We start from the raw sequence: 25,638 nt of genomic DNA on the forward strand, positions 1-25,638 counted from the left end.
GTTTTGATCGGACTCATCATTCCCGAGATTCGGAGTCCCATGCCGCCAACCCTCCACCTTACGACGGTGATCCCTCCTCCTGTCGGGTTTTCCTGTCCCAGTGTTCGCTGGTATTTGCCCTCCAGCCTCGTCGCTATGCGACTGAGCGTACTCGGATTGCTTATGTTATCACTCTGTTGGTTGGGAGAGCACGCCAGTGGGGCACCGCTGTTTGGGACGCCCAGGATCCTTGCTGCCATTCTTTCGAGGAGTTCCGTGAGGAGATGGTGAAACTTTTTGACCGTTCGGCTCGTGGAGATGCCGCTGCTGCCCGGTTGGTCCGCCTCACGCAGGGAGCCAGCTCCATCACTGACTATTCCATCCAGTTTAAGACCTTGGCAGCAGCCTGCAGCTGGAATGAGCCGGCACTCCGGGCACAATTTCTTGAGGGTCTCAGCGACAACATTCAGGATGAGATTGCAACTCACGATTTGCCTCACACTCTGGATGGTATCATCGAGTTAGCACTGAGGGTGGAGGCTTGAATGCTGTTTCGCGATCAACGTCGCACACTGCGTCATCGTGTCCATCAGAGTGAGATCTCTCAGTCCAGTCAGAGCAGTGTTCCTTTAACTATGGAGACTGAGCCCATGCAGTTGGGTAGAATGCGTCTTTCGCAGAGAGAGAGAGAGCGTCGCCTTCAGAAATCTCTGTGTCTTTATTGTGGCAAGCCAGGACACTTTGCCAAGGACTGTCCGGTAAAAGGGAACCGCCCATCAGTGAACCGGGGAGTCCTGGTGGGCGCCACTTCTAGGAAATCCTCCCCGACTTCATGCACTCAGCTACCTGTCACCCTGTCGTATGCTGGCCTCGATCATTCTACTACTGTGTTGCTCGACTCGGGCGCTGAGGGCAACTTTATTAGTGAGGATTTGGCTCATGAGTGCGGCATTCCTGCTGTCCCTTTAGAGGTTCCACTGGATGTCTGGTCCATCAAGGGTCAGCAGATGGCACAAATCACGCACTGCACTCCTTCTGTAAGTCTTTTTATTCTGGCAATCATCGTGAGGAGATTGTGTTGTACATCCTTCATGCCTCGCTCTCACCCATTATTTTAGGGCATGCATGGTTGGCACAACACAATCCTCACGTTGATTGGCAACTCAATGTCATTTTAGCTTGGTCTCAGTCTTGTCATGTGTCTTGTCTTGGTTCTGCTGTTTCGGGTTCTGTTTCTTCTCTCCCTCAGGTTTCGGCGGTTGATTTGACCAGGGTTCCGGCGGAATATGCCGATATCGGTCAGGTTTTCAGTAAAGCCCGGGCCACCTCCCTTCCTCCCCACCGGCCATACGACTGTTCTATTGAACTTCTCCCAGACACTTCTCCGAATAAAGGTAGACTTTATTCTTTGTCTGGTCCGGAGAGTGAGGCTATGGACCGTTATATTAGTGATGCCCTTCGTGCAGGTCTCATTTGTCCCTCCACCTCTCCCGCAGGGGCGGGGTTTTTCTTTGTTAAAAAGAAGGACGGCTCCCTACGTCCCTGTATAGATTATAGGGGTTTGAATGACATTACTGTTAAGAATAGGTACCCTCTTCCTTTAATGTCTTCTGCTTTTGAGCTTTTGCAGGGAGCGCGGTTCTTCACTAAGCTAGATTTGCGCAACGCCTATCATCTATTGCGCATAAGAGAGGGCGATGAGTGGAAGACAGCATTTAATACCCCTACTGGTCATTTTGAGTACTGTGTTCTTCCTTTCGGGCTTTGTAACGCTCCGTCTGACTTCCAGACTTTGGTTAATGATCTGCTGAGAGACATGATTAACAAATTTGTCTTTGTGTACATTGATGATATTCTCATCTATTCTTCCTCCATGCAGGAACACACTCAGCATGTCCGCCGAGTCTTACGCCGTTTGCTTGAAAACAAGTTATATGTGAAGGCGGAGAAGTGCGAGTTTCATAAGAGGTCGGTTTCGTTTCTGGGTTTTGTGATAGTCGAGGGTGAGATCCGTCCCGATCCAGATAAGGTCAGAGCGGTGGCTAAGTGGCCTGTCCCCGACTCTCGTAAGGCATTACTGCGTTTCTTAGGGTTCGCCAATTTTTACCGGCGATTCATTAGAAACTTTGGTCGGTTTGCTCAACCCCTTACGGCGCTCACCTCCACTAAGGAGAGGTTTGTCTGGGGAAGGGAGGCTCAGGAAGCCTTTGATAATTTAAAGTACCGGTTTATCACTGCTCCTGTTCTTTCTATTCCAGATCCTACCTCCCAGTTCATTGTTGAGGTGGATGCTTCAGATGTCGGGGTTGGTGCCGTTCTGTCTCAGCGATCTCGTAAGGATGGCAAGGTGCATCCTTGCGCCTTTTTCTCACACCGGCTTAACCCTGCGGAACGGAACTATGACATAGGTAATCGGGAGCTGCTGGCCGTCAGATTGGCTTTGGGTGAGTGGCGTCACTGGTTGGAGGGGACCTCGGAACCCTTTCTGGTCTGGACGGATCATAAAAATTTAGAGTATATCCGTTCAGCCAGAAGGTTAACGTCTCGCCAGGCTCGCTGGGCACTTTTCTTTGACCGGTTTAACTTCATCCTCTCGTACCGGCCTGGTTCAAAGAACACTAAACCCGATGCTATCTCTCGCTTGTTCGATGTTTCCGATTCAGGCAGAGACGAAACCATTCTCCCGAAAGGGCGAGTGGTGGGCGCTCTGCGTTGGGGCATCGAACAGCGGGTGAGAGAGGCCGGACGAGAGGGGGAAGTGCCAGAGGGGTGCCCAGCGGGTCTGCTTTGGGTTCCTAAATCGCTCCGTTCCGAGGTCATCCGGTGGGGTCACGAATCCAAATTAGTCTGTCATCCTGGGGTTCGGAGATCGTTGGCTGCCGTCCGTCAGCGATTTTGGTGGCCCTCTATGGGTTCCGATGTCAGACAGTTTGTGTTAGCCTGTCAGGTTTGTGCCCGCAATAAGGCTTCTCATCAAGCCCCAGTAGGTCTGCTTAAGCTCTTATCTGTCCCTTCCCGTCCCTGGTCTCATATAGCCATTGATTTTGTTACCAATTTACCCAGTTCTAGAGGTAACACTGTAATTTTGACCATTGTCGATCGCTTCTCTAAGGCAGCGCATTTTGTCCCTCTGCCCAAGCTTCCTTCTGCCAAGGAGACGGCTCAGATTATGATAGAACACGTCTTTCGCTTACATGGTCTGCCTTCTGACGTAGTTTCTGATAGGGGTCCTCAATTTATCTCCCGTTTTTGGCAAGAATTCTGTAGACAGATCGGCTCCACAGCCAGCTTGTCTTCAGGTTATCACCCACAGACCAACGGGCAATGTGAACGGGCTAACCATGATCTTGGTCGTGCGCTCCGCTGTCTGACATCTCAATATCCGAGCTCTTGGTGCCAACAGTTACCCTGGGTAGAATACGCACATAACTCTCTTCCTGTTTCTTCCCATAAGATGTCTCCGTTTGAGTATCCATATGCAGGAGTAAGCTGGCAATACTTCGCACTAGACCTAGGCTAGCTTGAGGCTTAAGTAAGGCAATACAGGAAATGATCAGAGAGGCACAGGGCGGCGCCATGTCAGTACTCCGGAGAGGGCTCCCTCTGGTGGTGCGGCGGTATGGACGTTACAGACCCCTATCCTGTAGTTTGCTCAGGAGTTGGACCTTCATATTGTTTTTCCTTTTTATTGTTTGTTAATTGAACATCTATTTTCTTTATTATTTAACCCCTAAATGCAAATAAATATTTTGCCTAATATATTTTTGAACTTTGATCCCTTTATTTTGTTACTTCCTTGAGCCGGAATGTAACAATTTATAAAATCAAAAGTTAGTTAAGGCAGACAATAAACTAACATAAACAATTGTATTATCACTAACTAGCATTAACAAAGCTTAATTAATGCTAAAAAACTAAATTGTTTGCAACACAAAGAGCTCACAAAATAAACAGCAGATGAGCAGGCCTACACAGGATCTGCATGGATCTCTGCAAAACACACAGATTTAGTTCTGGGGTCTGTTCTTTGCACGTCGCTTACTACATCAGAGATCAAATAAGACATCCGAGATTTTCAGATCTCGCTAATTATGAGCTCTCTTATCCGGTTCTTTAAACGCCCCTGCTGTTCTCGCCTCGTCAGCGATCATGCGGAACTAATTATCGATCACCTGTGCGCACTCGAGCGGAGATAAGAGATGCACATTTCCGATTCAGTGTGTATGGCTATAGCCATAGATATGTATATAAAGGCTAGATGGCTCAAAGCGGAGTCCCTAACGGCATCACCTGGCGGCCATCTTACGACAGGGCGCTCGCTCACTCGTAGCATTGAGTTTAATGGTGCAGGTACTTTTAATTGACCATAACTTGCTCAATTTTCTACCGATTTTCAAACGGTTTGGGTTTTTACAAACGATATTAACGTGGCTATAATTCTGGATGCTTTAACATGTTTCATGAATTTATTTTTTATTTTTAGTATAGGTATGCAGTGTCATAGGTACATCTTTGACGTTTATAACAAACCAAACTGTTTGAAAATCGATAAAAAATTAAGCAAGTTATGGTCATTTAAAAGTACCTGCATCATTAAAACTCAATGCTACGAGTGAGCTAGCGCCCTGTCGTAAGATGGCCGCCAAAATGCGGACGTTGCACTCAATTGGCCAGCAGCGCGGACGAGCCATCTAGCCTTTATATACATATCTATGGCTATAGCCAGCGAACGCACCAGCAATGCAAGAAAAAGAAGCGGCATTCCCATTGAGGTTTTTCTGAAGCTGAGTGTTACTAATTCACAGACAGCCGGTAAGATTGACTATTTATTCAGACAGTTGCGAGTGTCACTGGATGGTTTTGCCGCTGGTGAAGCATTGCTGAGTAGAGAGGGAAACGACATTTGCACTGGATTATCTGTGTGATGTTAGTATTTACATGATAGTGAGAGTTGATTGGTTAACTTTATTGCAGTCTGCTAAATTATGTGATTTGGGTTTGATGTGCAGTCTGAAATAAGGACTATTATTGTACTAAATTAGTGTGTGTGTGTGTGTGTGTGTGTGTGTGTGTGTGTGTGTGTGTGTGTGTGTGTGTGTGTGTGTGTGTGAATAAATGTGTATATGGTATTTAAAGTCAGGTTTGATAATGAATCATTTTTGAGTCATGTGTATTTAATTTTAAAGAAATGTGTACATTTGTAAGCGGTTGGTGTGTTCTGATTTAAGGTTTTTCACCTGTAAATACCTGGGCTACAAAAAGTGAAGATAAATAAAATGAAAACCAAAGATGCAACAGAGGCCTGGTTATTGAGTGAAACCCAGTAAATGTTCATTATTGGTACCTCCCTATCAAGTGAGGGTTAAAACAGCAAAGAAGACAAAAAACACTTGACAATTAGTATGGCAGGACTGAATTATCTGAGATCACTGCGCGTTCGTGCACTACATGAAAAGTCAATACATATCGATAGTAGAAACACTGATCAGGCACGCTGTGATTAGCCAGTAGTTCCAATGCCAAGAACACGCCCATTTTTAACTCCTGCAGTGCAAAAGCTATTGATGGAAGGTTGTGATTTTTTATAACGCTGAATTTGTAAACCCAGTTAAATGTACTTTTGTACATAAATCACCCTACATAATGTAAAATATTCTGATGAAATATAATCTTGATATCTTTACTATGCTTGTCAAAGATTGAAATTAATAATTGTAATCAAACTTTGATGCTCCTAAAGTACTTTAAAGGGGCATTTCATCGATAGAAACATTAATCTTTATTGAAAGTGGGTCATATTTGTAGTCTGTAGACAGAACGTGACTTTAGAGCACATTTGTATGAAAAACTACAACTGCCACAATGCACCACAATGCACAGCTCTGCAAGCCACTCACATTAATTGGAACACCACTCAGAGCTCATATTAAGAAAGGTAAAGACTATTGGGTCTGTAGCTCTCTATACTTTGGAGTAATGAGACAAAGATTAATCTTTGTTGTTCTGAAGTATGCCGGCATTTCTGTGCCAAAAAGAATCGAGCGCATCACTGATACCCAAAATCATCCCCACACTCTCGCGCTGCATCCTCTCTCACCTGCTACTTTTCACTTGCGCGAATACAATTCTTTTTGGCAGTCGAGGGGCGGGACTTATTATTTTACATGTAATCTCAAATGTCATTGGTTACTACACTATTCTTAAAACCAGTTGTGATTGGACAGTCGTGGTAATCAGCGGCCGCCATTTTGGGGTAAAAATGGCAACTGGACAACAGCACAGATACACAGAATGACAACGAAAGAGAAGTCAAAGTGGAATTAAAACACGCAATGTTCAGCAATCCCCTAACTATTAGTGTGATAGTACAAATCTCGCCTTTCATCGTTTATTGCTATTTTTAACAGTTTTTTAGTGTAATAGCAACTTCATTCCTTTTAGAAACTGCAAGTCCTAGCCATAGAAACCATAATAATGATTTATATGACTAATTACAATGAGCTTATTAAATATATTTAGTGAATTCATTTATTTCATTGATAACTTATTTTTGTATGTAATATGTGTACCTCCTGGGAAACGGTCTAATGTTATTATAACGCAAGAAACGGTAGGAAAATCCATTGTTTTCCTCCGTGTCATGTTTGTGTGTGTGTGTTGTTCACTTACCCCTGCCATGTGCTCGTTAGAGCAATCCCTGTCACCTGTGTGTTGATTGTCTCGCTCCAGCTGTTCATCATTACATCATCTCCATATATACTCACCTGACTTTCTGTTCCCTGCCAGATTCTATTGTTTGCTCAGTCTCCGTGTTGCTTGGTTGTTCCGTTTACATTGGATTACGTGTTTCAGTTTGGATGTGTATTGTCGTCGTCGTCTTCGTGTGGATGTTCCGTGTCAGCTTGGATTTCACCACTGCTCACCACTCCACCAACGTCGCACTCAAAACATCAACTTCCACCGTAGTCATCGTCACCATTGCCTTCAACAACACCGGACTGGATTACTTCCGCATTGACACTGAATACTCTCTCTTTGTTTACATTTAATAAACATTGTTATATTTTTCACCTGCGTTTGCTTCCGTCTCTTACAAGTCATTACAGAAGAATCTGGCCAACATGGAAGCAGCAGGTGGTCAACCAATCTCAGCGTTGGAGGAGTTTCTCCAGCGATCTCTGGCTCGTATGGATCATCAGGATCAAACCATCGAAGATATGCGGAAGGCCGTCCAGGTAATGGTGGCGAAGGTTTCCGAGCTCTCTCAGCGATCTCCGGACATCACGCCTCCCACTGCGCCACCCATGCCGCCCGCACCATCTTCACCTCCAGGGGGTAGTTTCATCCAGGAACCGAGACTTCCTATCCCGGAGAAATACGCCGGTGAGCCCAACTATTGCCGTACTTTTCTCTCTCATTGCTCTTTACACTTCGCCCAACAGCCCCGGTCTTTCTTCCTCGAGGAGACGAAGGTGGCGTTTACGCTCTCGCTCCTCAAAGGCAAGGCTGCCCTCTGGGGGACGGCGGTATGGGAAAACAAGGACAGCTGTTGTTCCTCGTTCGCCTCGCTTGCAGAGGAGATGAAGAGGGTTTTCGACCGCTCCGTCGCCGGGAGGGAGGCCGCCCGTCTCCTCACGGATCTCCAGCAGGGGGAGCGGTCGGTCTCGGACTATGCCATCGAGTTCCGTACCCTGGCGGCGGAGTGCAGGTGGAACGAGGAAGCGCAGTGGGATCATTTCCTGCATGGGTTGGCGGATCGGATCCATCGAGAGATCATCACGGCGGAATTACCGAAGTCGCTCAACGGGTTGGTGGACTTGGCGATCCGGGTTGACGCACGCCTTTCCACCGCTGCCAAAAGGAAGACTCAAGGTCCGTCCCTACGTCAAGCGGAGTCCACGGATCCGTCCAACGAAGTTTCCGCCGGTGGTCTCTCAGATCCGGAACCCATGCAGGTGGGTCGAGCTCGGTTACCCCGGGAGGAGAGGAAGCGGCGGAGATCCCGGGGTCTTTGCATGTACTGTGGCGAGTCGGGTCACCAATGCCAGAGGTGCCCGGTAAAAGACCAAGCCCGATAGTAAAACAGAGGCTACTATCGGGCAGGATCTCCGCACAGAAGACCTCTACTACATCCACTCTCCTTCCGGTGAGACTACGGTGGTCCACTATGTCGCACTCAGGGCACGCACTTCTGGATTCGGGGGCGGAGGGCAACTTCATCGACAGCTCACTAGCACGTAAGCTCAAGTTACCTTTCACTTCACTCACCCACCAGATTGCGCCCTTCGCCCTCAATGGACATCAGTTACCCACTATCAAGTACACCACAGCACCTATCACACTCATCACTTCCGGAAACCACACAGAGACTATTTCATTTTTTATTACTGACACTGCTCTCTCCCCCATAGTTCTTGGACATCCTTGGCTTCATTCCCATAACCCAAGAATTGACTGGAAACTGGGTTCTGTTACCAGCTGGAGCGAGGAGTGTCATAAGTCCTGTCTTGTCTCTGCTTGTGTTTCTGTTTCTGAGTCTGTGTTTCAGGGGAAAGCAGTGGATTTGTCTACCGTGCCCGCGGAGTACCACGACCTGAAGGAGGTGTTCAGTAAGTCGCGGGCTGATTCTCTTCCTCCTCATCGTCCCTATGACTGTGCGATAGACTTATTGCCAGGTACGTTTCCGCCTAAGGGCAAGTTATACTCTCTGTCCGTTCCGGAGATGGAGGCCATGGAGAAATATATTTCTGATTCTCTGGCTACGGGGTTCATTCGCCCTTCCTCATCTCCAGCGGGGTCGGGGTTCTTTTTTGTGGGGAAGAAGGACGGATCCTTGCGACCTTGTATTGACTACCGAGGGTTGAACAACATCACGGTAAAGAATACTTATCCTTTGCCGTTGATGTCTTCAGCTTTCGAGAGGTTGCAGGGAGCGTCCGTTTTCACTAAATTGGACTTACGTAATGCATATCATTTGGTTCGCATCAGGAAGGGGGATGAATGGAAGACTGCGTTTAACACCCCTCGTGGCCATTTTGAGTACTGCGTGATGCCTTTCGGTCTCACGAACTCGCCGGCAGTCTTCCAAGCACTCGTTAATGACGTGTTGCGAGACATGGTAGACCAGTTCATATATGTTTACCTGGATGACATATTGATTTTTTCTTCGTCTCTCCAGGAACATTTGCAACACGTACGACGAGTGCTTCTGCGGTTGTTAGAGAATGGGCTTTTTGTCAAGGCGGAAAAATGCGTTTTTCATGCACAGTCTGTTTCTTTTTTAGGACACATCATTTCGACTGAGGGTGTTCGCATGGATCCTGAGAAAGTTAAGGCTGTGGTAGATTGGCCATCCCCAGAGTCTCGCAAGGCCCTGCAGAGATTTCTGGGGTTCGCCAATTTTTACCGGCGTTTCATTCGCAATTTCAGCCAACTAGCCGCACCTCTGACCGCTTTGACCTCCCCGGGTTTGACGTTCAGGTGGTCAGACGCAGCTGAGGCTGCGTTTGCCAAACTGAAAAGCTGCTTTGTTTCAGCTCCCATTCTCGTTACCCCTGATCGTTCACGTCAATTCATAGTGGAGGTCGACGCGTCAGAGGTGGGGGTAGGAGCAGTGTTGTCCCAGCGCGCATCCTCAGACGGAAAGGTTCATCCTTGCGCGTATTATTCCCATCGTTTATCTCCTGCGGAAGTTAACTATGACATTGGCAATCGAGAGTTGTTGGCGGTCAAGCTAGCACTGGAAGAATGGCGTCACTGGCTTGAAGGGTCGGGTGTACCTTTCATTGTATGGACGGACCATAAGAATCTCGAATACATTAGAACTGCCAAAAGACTTAACTCCAGGCAGGCTCGGTGGGCATTGTTTTTCGGTCGTTTCGATTTTACACTTTCTTACCGGCCGGGTTCCAAAAACATCAAACCCGATGCTTTATCCCGTCTTTTTGAGCGTTCCGATCGTACTGCTACTCCCGAGCCCATTTTACCGGAGAAAATCATTATCTCCGCGCTCAGATGGGAGGTCGAATCGAAGGTTTTGACAGCCTTAGAAGGGGTAACGCCCCCGGCTCGCTGCCCACCGAACCGTTTATTTGTGCCGGAAGGGTTAAGGTCAGACGTCCTCCAGTGGGGTAATGGTTCCAGTGTTGCTTGTCACCCAGGGGTTAGTAGAACTAGGTTTCTAGTCAAGCAACGATTTTGGTGGCCTGGTATGGCTCGTGACGTCCACGACTTCGTCTTGGCTTGTTCGGTTTGTGCCGTTGGTAAGACTTCCAATCGTCCTCCAGATGGGTTACTTTTACCGCTGTCTGTCCCTTCGAGACCCTGGTCCCACATTTCGCTAGATTTTATTACCGCCCTCCCACCCTCTAAGGGTAATACGGTGATTTTGACCGTAGTGGACCGGTTCTCGAAGGCGACCCATTTCATTCCCTTGCCCAAATTACCATCAGCCAAGGAAACAGCGGTAGCTGTCATTGACCACGTCTTCCGAATACATGGCCTCCCGACAGACGTGGTCTCTGACAGGGGTCCCCAGTTTGTGTCCAAATTTTGGCGAGAGTTCTGCAAATTGCTAGGGGCGACTGTTAGTCTTTCGTCCGGGTTTCATCCCCAGAGCAACGGTCAAACCGAGCGAGCCAATCAGGACGTCGAAAGGGTGTTGCGATGTCTGGTTTCCAAGAATCCTTCGTCCTGGTGTCAGCAACTCTCAATTGTGGAGTACGCACACAATTCTCTGCCGGTGTCATCTACGGGCATGTCTCCATTTAAGTGTAGTTTAGGGTACCAACCACCTAATTTTGTCAGTACTGAATCCGAGGTGTCGGTTCCCTCCGCAAACGCACTAGTCCAGAGGTGCCACCGCACCTGGACCAGAGCTCGCAGAGCTCTGCTCCAGGCAAGGTCACGCACCAAGGCCAAGGCCGATCGCCACCGGTCGAAGCCTCCCCGATACGTCGTCGGTCAAAGAGTGTGGCTTTCAACCCAGAATATTCCGATGCGTTCCGTCTCGAATAAACTTGCTCCCAAATTTATTGGCCCGTTTTCTGTTACCAAAATCATTAATCCGGTAACAGTGCGTCTTAGCCTTCCTCCTGCGTACAGGAGGGTTCACCCCGTCTTTCACGTTTCCAAAATTAAACCGGTGATTTTTTCCCGTCTTAATCCGCCTGCCCCGGTTCCCCCTCCGCCTCGTATCGTTAATGGGGAAACCACATATTCGGTTAACCGTATTCTGGACTCCAGACGGAGGGGACGCGGATTTCAGTACTTGGTGGATTGGGAAGGTTACGGTCCGGAGGAGAGAAGGTGGGTTCCTGCTCGGGACATACTGGATCACCGCCTTATTGATGAATTCAATCAGCAGGTAAAGCAGGCTGGGAACGCCGAGGGGCGTTCCTAGGGGAGGGGGTACTGTCACGGTAGGAAAATCCATTGTTTTCCTCCGTGTCATGTTTGTGTGTGTGTGTTGTTCACTTACCCCTGCCATGTGCTCGTTAGAGCAATCCCTGTCACCTGTGTGTTGATTGTCTCGCTCCAGCTGTTCATCATTACATCATCTCCATATATACTCACCTGACTTTCTGTTCCCTGCCAGATTCTATTGTTTGCTCAGTCTCCGTGTTGCTTGGTTGTTCCGTGTACTTTGGATTACGTGTTTCAGTTTGGATGTGTATTGTCGTCGTCGTCTTCGTGTGGATGTTCCGTGTCAGCTTGGATTTCACCACTGCTCACCACTACACCAACGTCGCACTCAAAACACCAACTTCCACCGTAGTCATCGTCACCATTGCCTTCAACAACACCGGACTGGATTACTTCCGCATTGACACTGAATACTCTCTCTTTGTTTACATTTAATAAACATTGTTATATTTTTCACCTGCGTTTGCTTCCGTCTCTTACAAGTCATTAGAACTCATATCTCTTTACTCTTAGCTGTCATTTAGAGAGAAATCTAACATTAATGAATCTCACAGACCAATCAGACAAGAAAATAGCAACAGATAATTTCTCACATTAAATCATCAGTAAATTTTATGACGTACCTACATTAAAAGCTGTATTATCTTATATTTTATGTTGTCAGTGATGGAATAAGGTGATTTATGTAATGTTATTAGTAATGGCTTATATTTGAAAAATATTTGTATTAATATGTTTTCTGTATAGCTGTTCATATATAGCTGGTAATATTCTTATTAAAAAATAAACTACTACTAAATTAATAAGTTGGGTGAGCGCGCCACCTAGTGAATAATTGCGGAAAATATGGATTACTGTAATAACTTGTCATTTGCAGGAAAATGTTTTCTCTTAATAGATAACTCGTAAATTGTTGGGGAAAGAGTAGTTAATGCTCATTAAAGCAAGACTGTAAACATAAAACCCTTATTTTAAACAGCCACGGCTTCCAGAATTATTTAATTATTAAATTATGACACATAAAGCATGATGTTCTATAAAATCATTGTGTTTGTGGTGTGTCCCAGGGGATTAAAACATGCTATATATATTTCAGATATAGTGGAGTTATACTATTACTAGTAAGTAATAGTAAATATATTTATAAAGTTGTTAAAACAATACACAATAAAGCAGAGGCGGGGGGGGGGGTGTCGGTTATAGAATAGAGTTATAGAATTCTAATGTTGTTCACAAGCTCTGTATTCTGCAGACCACTCTACCTATGTCTTCTTTTAAAAAAATCACTCGCCCCTCCCATCCATGAAGTAGCCTACAGCTGAGCTGACGGTGCATACAAACTACATAGCTTATTGCAACATAGTAGAGATTCTCTGCCCAGGACGTTATTTTCCGCTACTATCCTCGGGCCGGGCCGATATAAGCATATTTTTAATCATTATTAGCCCAATTTGGGAGAAAGCTATAATCAGAAATATTATATAGCCTATAGATTTAGGCCAAAGTAACAAATGTCTCCAAAAAGTTACACAAATTACAAATTACAAAATGATTTGTAAAAGTTACAAAATGCAACGCGAGTCAGGTGCGGAGTCTCCTCTGGCACGCATCGGGCATGCTGTGCGGTATGGTGGCGCTTAAATGCAACACGGAGTTTGAAGATGTAAAGAAAAAAGAACAACAGGAGAATTAACTTTGAGCAAGTTTGGAGGAAAGTCGGAGGTATGGAACCAGTTTATGTACACATATGCATTCTCACTGGTCCCAGTAGTACGCCTTTTTGTTGTCCTTTGGTTAAGTTTTTAATATTTCTAAACTCTAACATAATAACTTTATTGACATTACTCGAGTTAATATACGCGATTATAGTGGACCTTTCAATTCACGGGTTTCATTTAATTCTATTTTTACACGTAAATGTAATATTTGTGTCTTTATGTTTTGTTTCACTTTGCCATGCCTCCTGCGGTGTAAAAATAAGATATTTTTCGACTTTAAAATTCAAAATCATGTCCTAAATTGTCGGAATATATTCCAAATGGATTCATTTGAATTTATAGACGTTTAACATTAAAATCGATGCATGGGAATAATTTATATAATTTTTTTGAAATACCTTTTAAAGGTCGCATGCATGTTCCTTATTGTACATATATAATTGAGTTCATTTTACGTCGTTTTAATAATTTAATTCAACCGTTTATACTTTCATTCAATAAAGCACATGTTCTGTAACATTTACAAGTGCGTTAAACACCGCAAAACAATTTGGCTATATTTTTAAATATTTTTGAAAAGATGACGAACTAGAAAATCGTTTACTGAATCTAGCTTAGCTTGGACGCATTTTTCCATTGGAATATGTTTAAATTATCAAAATGGGCCAGCATATTTTGATTAAAATATATTCTAAAACCATGCTAGACCTTCTCATATAGGCCAACCACACTCCATAGTTCATTCTTGTTCGTTTAATATGTGTTTCATTGTTGCATGCACTTTTTACGCATGCAAACTAAAATGTTATATAGTGCGACCATTGTAAATCAATGCGAATCATTGTAAAAATGTATTAGCAATACATGCCTTAATAACTAGTCCTCGGGAATTTTGCGTTGTGTGATTGAAAAAAATCAAAATTCTCTTTTGAGACATTGCGAAGCTGATAGATAAACTCATTCGGCGTTTAGTATGTGGCTGTGAGTGTGCGTGCTTGTGTGTTATGCTTATGCCTGTAGCTGTGTCCCAATTCAAGTGCTGCGACCTTCTAAGGACGTATTTTAAGACCGATTGCGTCACAGCAGCGCGACTTGAGGCTGGTAAGGCCGTCCCAAATCAAAGGATGCTTAGAATGAAGCCTCAAAATGCGTCCTCATTTCTCCGCGATGTTAAGGATAGAACGAATGGATCCTTAACAGCCGAGGATATCCCAAGATTCATTGCGCGCCTGCAACGGCTGCATATAACGGCTGGATATTCTAAAATAAACAATTAAAACCTTTATTTAAAAAAGTGTATTTTTCAGAAAACATTTTTTCTTGTCACTGTTTTAGTATTATAAGTTATGTTTTGTATTATTTATTATTATTTTTATGATGCATATATTTCTAATTTTGATTAATTTAATATACTGTTAAATATACTGTTTAATCTACATCAACGTGTCATATTTTCTAAACTAAATTAATATTTTTCTGATTTCATATTTATTTTTAATAAGTCAGAAACGTTTCCGCTATGTCCTGCTGACAGGCGCGTGCAGCAGGTGACGCCAATTATGGGTCGTCTGAAGGTTAGACCGTCTCATTTCAGGTCTCTTCGCGAACTTCTGAGGCTGCCACATTGAAAGACCGAGTGCTCATCTTTAAGGTCCCATGCTTATAAGGTCGCAGCCCTTGAATTGGGACACAGCTTATTACAGCATATCGGAGAATCTGATAGTGTCATCGCAGTTTTAAATCTCTGCCACCAGGGGGTGCTGCAGCACCCCCAGCACCCCCACTTCCCGCGCCCCTGCAATAAAGTAGGCTAAAACTACCTGAAAAGATAATACAGATTTTAATGTAGGTTCGTCATAAAATGTACTGATGATTTAATGTGAGAAATTATCTGTTGCTATTTTCTATTCTGATTTGTCTGTGAGATTCATTAATGTTATATTTCTCTCTAAATGACAGCTAAGAGTAAAGTGATATGAGTTCTTCTTGCGTTATAACATTAGACCGTTTCCCAGGACGTACACATAAAAAACAAGTTATCAATGAAATAAATGAATTCACTAAATATATTTAATAAGCTCATTGAAATTAGTATCATATTCATATAAATCATTATTATGGTTTCTATGGCTAGGACTTGCCGTTTCTTAAAGGAATTAAGTTGCTATTACACTAAAAAAGGGTTAAAACTAGCAAACAATGATACTATCACACTAATAGTTTTTGCAGTGGATTGCTGAACATTGCGTTTTTTATTTCCACTTTGACTTCTCTTTCGTTGTCATTCTGTGTATCTGTCCAGTTGACATTTTCACCCCAAAATGGCGGCCGCTGATTACCACGACTGTCCAATCACAACCGGTTTTAAGAATAGTGTAGTAACCAATGACATTTGAGATTACATGTAAAGAATAAGTCCCGCCCCTTGACTGCCAAAAAGAATTGTATTCGCGCAAGCGAAATGTAGTAGGTGACAGAGGATGCAGTGCGAGAGTGTGGGGATGATTTTGCGAGGGTTTAAAAAGAGCTCGCAATCTTTTGTTTCCTCGCTTGCAGATCTGTTATGATCTCGCGATAACACTTTTGCGCGCGCGGGTATCAGTGATGCGCTCGATTTTTTTTGGCACATAAATGCCGTCATACTGAAGTGTTTCAAACTTTATGGTGTGGCAAGGGTGAGGAGTACAATGAAAAATGCATGGTACTAAAAGTAAAGCATGGTGCTGGCAGTGTTCTTCTGTGGGCTTGCATGAGTTCTGCAGGTGTCCGAGAGTTGAATTTATAGACGGCATCATGAATGCTACTATCACTCTGTGCCCTTGGTCAAAGGGCAATCTTTTAACATGATTGTGACCCAAAACACACATCTAAGGTCATTAATTCATTTTAGAAGAAGCACAGGGTAATAGTGATTCAGACCTCAACCCTAGGTTGAGGTATGGGGAGTCAAAAAAAGACAAGCAGAACGTCATTCTCCATCCATGATCTGAAAGAGGTAATTGTTCAAGAATGGAGAATAAAAGATAGGGGTGGCACAGTTCACAAAACCCTTGGTTCGGTTCATATCACGGTTTTATGGTCACGGTTCTCGGTTCAATACGGTTCTTGTTGTTATTTTTTCTTTTAATTTTTAACACTCCAGAAATGTATTATCTTATTAATGTATTAATTATCCATAATTTAGGATACAGTATTAAAAAAGTTATATCATGTAATCATGCACAAACTGAATTTGACTTTAAGCACATTATTGAGACCATCCCTGAAAAAAGCCAGGTGAGATTTTGATACAGCAAGAGGGAAGACTGATGATTTCAACATGCTTTTCATTTATTTGGCAAAAAAAGAGAATGTGTATTGCATCTACATGAATGTGCATTTAGGTGCATTTTTAGCACACAAAGATAACTTGCATTTATCAAAATGCCAACTTCAGTGTAGCTCTAAGATTTATCACAGAGAGGCTGCTTAAATACTGCGGAGAGTAATTAATGTGTTTTCATCGATCGGATCGCAAGAAACATAACGTTGAGACCTGTAGTAATTAAATCTGTCTCTTTTGTCCACTTTTGACCACTTCTGTCCTGATTACTTTGAGGGACAAAAGATTGCGCAACTTTCACATGCTAGCAAAATGAAACTATGCGGAAATCAGCCGCTTTAGTTTTATCAATGAAAGGCTAAAAATAGCGCAAAATACTCAGAAAAGACGTAAAACATTGTGTTCAGTAATCAGATTAGATAAATGGGCGGAGAGAATGCGTTCTCCTGTGGCTGTTCAAACACATTCAACCCATAGACTGCAGTTCTATCTATTGTTTTATTTCCGCTGTCATCATAGGTAACATGAAATTAAAAATGTTTCCACACACCAGACTTATACGACCCTGGTGCATCCTCCAACTCCGGGCAGACTTCCTTTTCTCTACCACTTGACATTTCTACACGTAATAACCTGCAGCACTTACACTCCAAACCAGTGACCTCTTATTTTGCGCGACACGCTTTCTGAGGTCACATACAGGGCATGAGGCTACATTGCGCATACCATGAACCGTTGAACCGTGCGACGCACACGCGCTCCGAACCGAGACAAGCGAACCAAACAGTTTTTTCATGAACCGTGCCACCCCTAATAAAAGATGTAACTGTATGTTGTCAACTTGTTTATCTAATGTCTAAAAGAATGAGTGCTGTTTTTAAAAAAATAATGGAGGCCATTCAAAATATTAGATAGGTTTTTTTAAGAATCTTTGTAGGGTGTACTCATTTTTGCATCACCTCATTTGATTTAAATGTGTTATTTTTCGTATCCTTAAAGGGCCATTTCACCGATAGGAACATTAATCTTTATGGAAAGTGAGTCATATTTGTAGTCAAAATGTAACATAAATGTAGAATTTTGTGCCTATTTGACCGAGAAAAGACAAAATGTGTCTTTAGAGCACATTTGTATGAAAAACTACAACTACCACTATGCACCACAATGCACAGCTCTGCAAGCCACTCCCATTAATCGGAACACGGCTCAGATATGATATTGTGTACATAAATGCCACGTTAGTAAAACAAAGAAAATAGCCACCACCACTGTGTCTGACAGACACCAATCATGATTTACTTTTAAACGTGATGTTTCATTGTGTTACACACAATAACACTCTGGCCTGGTGTGTAGCAAAGTCTTATTCAAACAGTAACGTGCGGTTTCAGATCTGCAGTACAAATGTCTTTTCAAGTACTTAAAAAAGGGTATGCATTTTGTGTTGATATGTGATAGAAATAATGTGTGCTGGCTCCTTTAAGAGACTGTCACTTAATGATGATGTCATCAGTGTCAGACTAGTTCTAGTTAGTTGTTTATGGGAAGCCATCAAGCCCTCATGGTAGCTCTGCTAATCTTAATTCATCTGCTACATTTCATGTCCTTTCGAAGGCATTGTTGGTATGTTGAGTCATGTTAAATGTTATCTAACTATATTAGTCAGTATTTTAAGTTTTGTTTTAAGAGTTCATGTAAAATTGAAATCTAAAATATTTACAGTACAGATAACATGTGTTGAATATATATTGCTTTAAAATGTACACCTTGGAACTTAAAGGACTTAAATGTTAGTTGTGTGATACGTGTTTAATTCATAAATGCATATTTGATTCTCATGTGATGTAAACTATTTCCATTAGCTAAAATTTATTGTCATTCTTATTTTTTTAGTTTTACCCTACTTCCAGTCAGCCATTAAACAAAGTGAATTTGATGTCTGCTTCAATGTGGTGATTGGTAGAGGAGTTGTCTGTCTGTCAACTGATGCAAGGCGTATTAGGGTGGCAGAATAGTAAAACAACACCTTCATGCAGACTGATCTACAGCAGAAAAGGTCAGAGTGCCTCCTTGTGGCGAAAGACAGAAAAGCAATTATATGACACAAAATTGGATCATGGAAGATTCAAAGACCCCAACTCATAGCACTTTGGTGACTTGGTCTAATCGGTCCACGACATCCAAACAATCAAAAGGCTCTTCTGTCAGCTCTGCTGTTGCCTTAGCCCTTGCTGAAGCCGAAGAAGCCAAAGTTAAAGTAAAATATGCAGAGAAGGAAATGCATATAAAGATGCAAAGTGCACACTTGGACGCAGAAAAGGCCCGTTTAGAGGCAAAATTATTTGTCTTAGATGTTGAAAGGAAAGCTGCTGCTGCGGTAGCTAAGGCTGAAGCACTAACTGCAGCTTTAAGTTGTGATAAAGAATCAAGTCATAAATCTGACATTGAACACAGATCTGGCTCTCATGATTCTATTCGAAGAACGCAAGAGTATGTTCAAGAACAAGCTAGACTGCAAGCTAACGCCCAGTTAGGTCAATCTGAGATGTTTGAGGATGCATGGCCACCGCCGCCACCAGCAGAATTATTTCAAGAGAATTTGACAGAACGGCCATCATATGAAATTGAGGGTTTGGACACACACAAAGACTACAGATGTTATGATACCTCTAAAGTCATTCTTGAAGCTGAGTCGCATCCCCCTGGTGCTCATTCAAACACTTCTGCTGGTTACGCTCTCTATCCTGATGGGTATTACTCTACTCAACCTCCATATGTAAAATCCTCTCCTGCCACCAAGGAAGAACACGATCCTTACCTATGTAATATAAGGCCGCCTGATGAGACATACCACATGCCCATCTATTCACATTCTATCATGCAGTCATCAGGAAGAGTTCCAAATGCCCACAGTTATCCACAAGTTAAATCATATGCTGCAACTCCATCCCAACATGTCCAATTTCGAGCTAGTACCCCTGATGTAAATCAGAGTGTTTCCGATCTCGTCAGATTCATGGCACGGCGAGAGATTGTCTCAACAAGCCTACTAGCATTTGATGATTGCCCTGAAAACTACAGCGCATGGAAGGCATCATTCTTAACTGCCATCAGAGATCTTAACCTCACAGCTAAAGAAGAGATGGATCTATTGGTCAAATGGTTAGGTGCAGATTCTAGAGAACAGGCAAAACGTATAAGAGCAGTACATGTCAAAAATCTAGACAAAGGTCTTCGGATGATCTGGAAACGGTTGGATGATTGTTTTGGAGCACCTGAGGTCATTGAAAGTTCATTACTCAGGAGACTAGATGATTTCCCAATGATTTCAAATAAAGAAACAAACAAACTTAGAGACTTAGGAGACCTCCTCATGGAACTCTTAGTGGCAAAATCTGAGGGAGTGCTATTAGGTCTTGCTTGTCTGGACACTGCACGGGGCATAGCCGGTATAGTGCAAAAGCTACCTTTCAGTCTGCAAGAGAGATGGATGGCTCTAGGCTATGCATTTAAACAACAGCACAAAGTCCCCTTCCCCCCGTTTCATGTACTTGTTAACTTTGTTACAGAACAAGCAAAAATGCGGAATGATCCCAGTTTTGTCCTTCCTCTTCATGCTGATAATCCAAAGCCAGGAAGCTTTAAGAATATTAACAAAGCTTCAATCTCAGCTCACAAGACGGATGTCTTTCCAGAGACAACTGTAACTGGCGAAACCCAAAATGTTGATATAGATGTGGCTAAATTCTGTCCTATACATAAAAAACCACACCCTTTGAACAGATGCTGTGGGTTTAAGGAGAAATCACTTGAAGATAGGAAGGCCTTTTTGAAGCAGAAGGGGATTTGTTTTAAGTGTGTAGCATCCACCACACATTTTGCAAGGAACTGCGGAAAGCTCATCAAGTGTTCTGAATGTGGCAGCGAAACACATCATTCTGCTTTACACCCAAAATCCATCTCTCAGACCGTTAAAACCAACATCCAGACCAAAGATCATGGCGGGGAGAAGGAACCCTCAGAAGATGAAGTGTCGACTAAGTGTACAGGAGTCTGTGGTAGTAATCTTAGTGGCAAGACATGTTCAAAGATTTGCCTTGTGACAGTGTTTCCAAGTGGTCAGCAGGAGAAATCAATAAAGGTGTACGCCATCATCGACGATCAAAGCAACCGATCTTTGGTGAGATCAAAATTCTTCAGTGTCTTTGGCTTGGACGGCAACAGATCCTCCTACTATCTCAAAACGTGTACAGGAATGATCCAAACAAGTGGTAGAAGAGCACATGGATTCCAGGTGGCATCTATCGATGGTCAGGTCGTTCATACTCTACCAACCTTGATAGAATGTGATAACATCCCAGATAATCGCTCTGAGATACCCTCACCACAAATTGCTCTTCATCATCCACATCTAAAAGGCATTGCAGCACAGATTCCAGAGGTTGACTCAGAAGTTCCAATTATGATGTTGTTAGGTAGAGATCTCATAGAGGTACATAAGGTGAGGAGATACATTAATGGCCCCCCTGAAGCTCCATATGCTTTGAAGCTGGACCTTGGCTGGGTCATAGTTGGTGATGTGTGCCTGGGCAGAGTTCACAAGCCAGAAAGTGTTAACACTCTCTTCACCTGCACCTTGGATAGTGGTCGTCAGTCACTGTTTAAGCCATGTCCTAACGTCTTTCATATCAAGGAAAATGTTTGTGATGTAAAGCCCTCAAGTTCTAGTACTGCTACTCCATTGAAGAAGCCTGTATGGAAAAGGGATGACCAAGTAGATCAGGACATCTTCAAGAGAACAAAGGATGATGAAAGATTGGCTCTTTCGGTTGAAGATATGACTTTCCTTCATATTATGGAGGAGGGCTTATACAAAGATGAGAAGCAAAGCTGGGTAGCTCCCCTTCCGTTCAAACTTCAGAGACGGCGATTACCAAACAACAGGCCACAAGTTCTAGATCGTTTCAAATCTCTACAGCGATCTTTTGCTAAGAAGCCAATCATGAAAGAGCACTTCTTTACATTTATGGAGAAGATACTGGAAAGAGGTCATGCAGAAGTAGCACCACCACTCAACCACCAAGAAGAATGTTGGTACTTGCCTCTCTTTGGTGTGTACCATTCAAAGAAGCCAAACCAGATCAGAGTCGTCTTCGATTCAAGCTGTCAGTATGATGGTGTCTCGCTTAACGACGTGCTTCTGAAGGGCCCTGACCTGAATAATGGACTGCTTGGTGTACTTTTGCGCTTCAGAAAGGAAGCAGTAGCCATCACCACAGATATACAACAAATGTTTTATTGTTTTCTTGTTAGGCCAGAGGATAGAAACTTTCTCAGGTTCTTCTGGTATGGAAATAATGATCCAGAGCAAAACATTATGGAGTTCAGGATGAAAGTCCATATCTTCGGTAACAGTCCTTCACCAGCCGTCGCAATCTATGGCCTTAGACAGGCAGCGAAGGAAACTGAGACAGAGTTCGGAACAGACGTCCTAAAGTTCATAGAAAGAGATTTCTATGTGGACGATGGCTTAAAATCTCTACCCTCTGCAACAGCCGCCATTGATCTCCTTAAAAGGACACAAGAAGCACTTGCTCGCTCCAATCTAAAGTTGCATAAAATTGCATCAAACAATGAGGAAGTCATGAATGTGTTTACATCTGAAGGTGACTGCCGAGATTCAAAGGATATGGACCTCGACAAAGACACATCGCCAGTCCAGCGTACTTTAGGAGTTAGCTGGAATCTCAAAACCGACACATTTACATTTCAGCTGTCCAATGATGTGAAACCATTTACACGCCGTGGCGTTCTCTCTACTGTGAATGGGTTATATGACCCATTTGGGTTTGCAGCTCCGGTTGTTATTCAAGGCAAAGTTCTGATTAGAGACCTCACAAGTGACTCACAGGACTGGGACTCACCCTTACCCCTGGAGAAAAGGGAATCCTGGCAAAAATGGAGGGACTCCCTTCAAGAGCTTCAACAGCTCCAAATCCCTAGACCTTACACCAAAATTTCTCCATCAGAAGCTTCACATAGAGAGCTCTGTGTCTTCTCAGATGCTTCAGTTATGGCTATAGCTGCAGTAGCTTATCTCAAAATTCTGGACACAGAGGGAAAGAGTGAAACAAGTTTCATCTTAGGGAAAGCCAGGCTAGCGCCTCGCCAAGAGTTGACAATCCCTCGCCTCGAGCTCTGTAGTGCAGTGTTGGCTGTAGAGGTGGCTGACATCGTAATGTCAGAGATGGACATTGAATTTGATAGAGTAACCTTTTTTACAGACAGCAAAGTGGTCCTCGGTTACATCTATAATGAAAAACGAAGATTCTATGTCTTTGTGAATAATCGAGTCCAAAGAATAAGATGCAGTTCACACCCTCAGCAATGGCATTACGTTCCAAGTGACCAGAATCCAGCTGACCATGCGACAAGGTCTGTGCCTGCAGATCGTCTAAAAGATACAACATGGCTTACTGGTCCACTATTCTTGTCATGCTCTAATCAAGAATATAACACTTCAAATCAATTTGATCTTGTGGAGCCAACCAGTGATGTTGAAGTGCGGCCTGAGGCAACAGTGCTCACTACCCATACCAAAGACAGCCAGCTTGGTACAAAGCGCTTTGAGCGTTTCTCTAGTTGGAAGATACTTCTTCGGGCTGTCGCATGTCTAATACATGTTGTACAGACCTTCAAAGGGAATTCAACCAAGAATGTGGAAAATTGCAAAGGTTGGCATTGTTGCAGGATGTCGTACAGTGTAAATGAGTTGAACCAAGCCAAAGTCACTGTCATTCATGCTGCACAGCAGGAAGCATTCGTTGAGGAACTCCGATGCATCAAAGATGGTAAGAACATTTCAAAGGACAGTCCCCTCTTCACATTGAACCCCATCATAGACAAAGATGGTCTTATGAGAGTTGGAGGACGGCTCTCACAAGCTAATATCGACTATGATGAAAGCAATCCCATCATAATCCCAAAGCGGCACCACATTGCAACTTTGATAATGAGGTTTTACCATGAACAATCACAACATCAGGGTAGGCACATTACTGAAGGTGCTATACGTATGGCAGGTTTTTGGATTTTGGGAGCCAAAAGGAGCATATCTTCTCTTATCTTTGGATGTGTAGTTTGCCGAAGACTACGAGGAAAGAGTGAAGTACAAAAGATGTCTGATTTACCAGTGGACAGGGTCAGTACCGAGCCCCCCTTTACCTATGTAGGCACTGATGTATTTGGGCCTTGGACCATCTCAGCCCGCCGCACGAGAGGTGGACATGTGAACAGCAAAAGATGGGCGGTGCTGTTCACCTGTTTAACCATCAGAGCTGTCCATATCGAAGTAGTGGAGTCTATGGACACATCTTGTTTCATAAATGCCATGAGACGCTTCATTGCCATTCGTGGTCCCATCAAGCAGATGCGATCTGATCGAGGGACCAATTTTGTAGGGGCATGCAGAGAACTGGGCATTCCTTCTAACTTGGATGAGGCAAAGGTGTCAAGGTTTCTTGCCGAACAAGGGTGTTCTTGGATCTTCAATCCACCCCACGCTTCGCACATGGGCGGAGCGTGGGAGCGCATGATAGGTATAACCCGTAAGATCTTAGACTCCATGATGCTTCAGTTGGGTCCGTCTAAAATTACACATGAAGTTCTTACAACATTCTTGGCAGAGGTGACAGCGATAATAAACTCCAGACCGCTGATTCCTGTATCTGTGGATCCCGAGGACCCCCTTATACTAACTCCTGCAACATTACTTACTCAGAAGTATGGTTCTTGTCCACCTGTCGAGCTTGATCATACTGACCTCTACAGACGACAGTGGAAACGAGTCCAAAACCTAGCATCTACCTTCTGGGACAGGTGGCGGAAGCAGTATCTCTCCACACTGCAACCCAGGAAAAAGTGGCAATTCAAAAATCAAGACATCACAACGGGTAGTGTTGTCCTAATGAAAGACAGTCAGTCTAAACGCAACCAGTGGCCTTTGGGACGCATCACTAAAGTGTTGCCTAGCGGAGATGGAAGGGTACGAAAAGTCGAAATCAAAATTGTCAATAAGGGAGAACCAAAGGTTTTTGTCAGACCTATAACTGAAGTGGTAATGCTCATTCCTTTCAATTAATTCAGTGACTGGTTCAGTGTTTTGTTTACAATGAGTCGTGGTATCTAGTGATACCAGGCGGGGAGTGTGTTGATATGTGATAGAAATAATGTGTGCTGGCTCCTTTAAGAGACTGTCACTTAATGATGATGTCATCAGTGTCAGACTAGTTCTAGTTAGTTGTTTATGGGAAGCCATCAAGCCCTCATGGTAGCTCTGCTAATCTTAATTCATCTGCTACATTTCATGTCCTTTCGAAGGCATTGTTGGTATGTTGAGTCATGTTAAATGTTATCTAACTATATTAGTCAGTATTTTAAGTTTTGTTTTAAGAGTTCATGTAAAATTGAAATCTAAAATATTTACAGTACAGATAACATGTGTTGAATATATATTGCTTTAAAATGTACACATTGGAACTTAAAGGACTTAAATGTTAGTTGTGTGATACGTGTTTAATTCATAAATGCATATTTGATTCTCATGTGATGTAAACTATTTCCATTAGCTAAAATTTATTGTCATTCTTCTTTTTTTTAGTTTTACCCTACTTCCAGTCAGCCATTAAACAAAGTGAATTTGATGTCTGCTTCAATGTGGTGATTGGTAGAGGAGTTGTCTGTCTGTCAACTGATGCAAGGCGTATTAGGGTGGCAGAATACATTTTAAATGTTTATTTAGTTTTACCAATTTTCTTTTTGTCTCTCGTTTACTGTAATTACATCTGTGTTATATCGGCCTCACTGCTCTCATAATATAGACATAAAAAACACTGCTCAGATATGCTATTGTGTATATAAATGCCACATTAGTATAACAAAGAAAATAGAAACACTCACTTTAGTTAGACGTCCGTTTATCCCTGCATCCTCCACACAAACGCGTCACCTGCAGAATATATCCACAGATGCGCTGCCTCAGCTCTGTGCTCGTAAGCCGAAACACGTCTTTGAAATAAGCACGGGCCCAGAAACATTATTAAAAAAAAACGTTCATATCCTTACCTGATCCAGAAATCTTAAACCGAAAGCACACAGTGCGAGTCTGTCCAACCTCATATACTCCGGCTGTGAAAT

The 25,638-nt window shown here is 43.4% G+C and overlaps 3 protein-coding genes across 5 annotated transcripts in view; 2 read left to right on the forward strand and 1 right to left on the reverse strand.

The window, feature by feature from the left end:
• Window positions 1-25,638, reverse strand: part of phactr3b (phosphatase and actin regulator 3b) — a 362,484-nt gene that overhangs the window by 302,505 nt on the left and 34,341 nt on the right. The gene's annotated exons all lie outside the window — the stretch shown is intronic.
• On the forward strand, window positions 17,361-23,120 carry LOC129428092 (uncharacterized). Its single transcript, XM_073876444.1, has 3 exons — window positions 17,361-18,066; window positions 18,337-22,878; window positions 22,988-23,120. Exons 2-3 carry the CDS (start codon window positions 18,542-18,544, stop codon window positions 23,118-23,120), a joined length of 4,470 nt encoding a protein of 1,489 aa, XP_073732545.1. The 5' UTR covers window positions 17,361-18,066; window positions 18,337-18,541.
• On the forward strand, window positions 22,813-25,615 carry LOC129436380 (uncharacterized). Its single transcript, XM_073875726.1, has 2 exons — window positions 22,813-24,831; window positions 25,103-25,615. The coding sequence occupies exon 1, from the start codon at window positions 23,195-23,197 to the stop codon at window positions 24,581-24,583; it is 1,389 nt and encodes a 462-aa protein (XP_073731827.1). The 5' UTR covers window positions 22,813-23,194; the 3' UTR covers window positions 24,584-24,831; window positions 25,103-25,615.

Source organism: Misgurnus anguillicaudatus, chromosome 14, assembly GCF_027580225.2.
Source record: "Misgurnus anguillicaudatus chromosome 14, ASM2758022v2, whole genome shotgun sequence".
Taxonomy (NCBI): Eukaryota; Metazoa; Chordata; class Actinopteri; order Cypriniformes; family Cobitidae; genus Misgurnus; species Misgurnus anguillicaudatus.

Bases quoted from the DNA above. Each gene is read 5' to 3' on its own strand.
- LOC129436380 (XM_073875726.1), top strand. From the start codon at position 23,195: ATGTCGTACAGTGTAAATGAGTTGAACCAAGCCAAAGTCACTGTCATT.
- LOC129428092 (XM_073876444.1), top strand. From the start codon at position 18,542: ATGACACAAAATTGGATCATGGAAGATTCAAAGACCCCAACTCATAGC. The intron at 22,879-22,987 runs GTCTGTGCCTGC...GATCTTGTGGAG, and splicing joins CCAGCTGACCATGCGACAAG to CCAACCAGTGATGTTGAAGT.